Consider the following 1,571-nt stretch of genomic DNA (forward strand, 5'->3'; position numbering starts at 1 on the left):
CACAGTCACACACAGTCACGCACAGTCACACACAGTCACGCACCCACGGGCACACACAGTCTCGCACACGCACACGGCTGACGCGGGCGGCGCCGGCGGGCTCACCCCCAGCTCCGACAGCATCTGCTCCAGCTGCTTGTTGGAGAAGTTGATGAGGCCCTGCTTGCGCTCGATCAGGATGGTGCGGCGCGAGATCTCGTTCTCGCTGTTGCTGATGAGGTCGTTGACCTTCTTCACCTCCTTGTCCAGCTCCGCCAGCACCTTCTGGTGCGCGTCCAGCCTGCAGCTGGTGTTGGTGATGTCCAGGGTGCCCTGGGCGATGTCGCCGTCGAGTTTGGAAAGATGTGTCACCTGGGTCGGGGCAAGCAGCCGTCTCAACACCCCGCGCCCGCTGTGGGCACCCCTTCCGGATGGCCGGCGCGGGGGGGCGGGGGCCCAGACCAGCTCAGGAGGCCGCCGGGGCACCCGACTGGGCCCCGGGGGCGGGTTTCACACCCCCAAGCCTGCCTTCCAGGCCCACGGGCCCAGGGGCGTGAGCGCTCTGTCCCGGGGAAGCCTGGCCTTGCCCCTCGCCCCTGGCTCCCGGGGCCCCGCAGCCTCCCCGCTGACACTGCGACTCTCTCTTCCTGGTGGCCGGTGTCGCAGCGGCGTTGGGAAGGGCAGGCCCCGCCTGTGGACCTGGACTGCGGCCGCCTCCCAACCGGGGCAGCGTCCTGCAAGGCCCTGCTGCGGGTGGGCTCAGCCCCAGGCCAGTGGGGAGCCGGAGCCTGGGCTGGCCTGGGGCTGGCCCCCAGCTACCCCAAGTCGGGCCTGGCCCCCAGCGTGGAAGCGCCGGCCCTTCTGAGCCTGGGGTGCACCCCCACCCTTCTCTGCTAAGCCTCCTGGGGTCTCTCGGGGCTCCGGCGCGCGCCGTCCCCACACACCCGCGGAGGACTCAGCCCCTGGGCCCCTCAGCCAGTCGGGACGCCCCGGCTCTGCCCCGGCTGTGGACACCAGACCGAGCTGCTCGGTGCAGACCCACCCCCGGGGGCCCACTCCGCGCCGCCCCACCCTCCACGTCACCCCACCCCAGCACACCCCAGCGGGCCGCCTTGGCCCGGGATCTCCGGTCGGAACAGACTGTCCAGAGAGCGGGGGGCCCCCCTGGGTGGTGGCTCCGATCCCTTCTGCCCCGCGGGCGTGGAGGGTGCGGCTGGGCATTGCTGCACCCCACCTTGCTCCTAGCCTCGCCGGGGCTCCCTGGGGACCCGACGCGAGGGTCCCTGCTGTCTCGCACCCCCAGAGGGTGGGTGGGCGCGGGGCGGCTACACCAGAGTTGGCCTGTGCACGGCCGCCAGGGGCACCCCGTTCCCGCTCCCCAGCACTGCCTCGGGGTCCTGTGGGCCGCTCGCCACCGTGCGCCTAGTCAGGTGAGGCGTGGAAGCCTCTGTGGGGTCCCCCAAGGGGCCGGCCACGGCCGGGGACAGGAAGAGGCAGAGAGGCAGCAATTCAGGGGGCAATTCGGACTCGGGGTGGGGGGGCTGGCGCCGCCGGCGAGCCCAGAGGGCCCAAGTCAGCGGGCGCCGGAGGGC

At 72.4% G+C, this 1,571-nt stretch overlaps 1 protein-coding gene across 1 annotated transcript in view; it reads right to left on the reverse strand.

Moving 5' to 3' along the window:
- Positions 1–1,571, reverse strand: part of CCDC40 (coiled-coil domain containing 40) — a 19,616-nt gene that overhangs the window by 5,104 nt on the left and 12,941 nt on the right. The window contains exon 8 of the mRNA XM_012734568.1: positions 106–351. Within this exon, the coding sequence (XP_012590022.1) occupies positions 106–351 (246 nt within the window). The remainder of the gene's footprint in view (positions 1–105; positions 352–1,571) is intronic.

The sequence above is a fragment of the Condylura cristata genome, unplaced genomic scaffold, assembly GCF_000260355.1.
Source record: "Condylura cristata isolate star-nosed mole 26May11 unplaced genomic scaffold, ConCri1.0 scaffold00060, whole genome shotgun sequence".
NCBI lineage: Eukaryota > Metazoa > Chordata > Mammalia > Eulipotyphla > Talpidae > Condylura > Condylura cristata.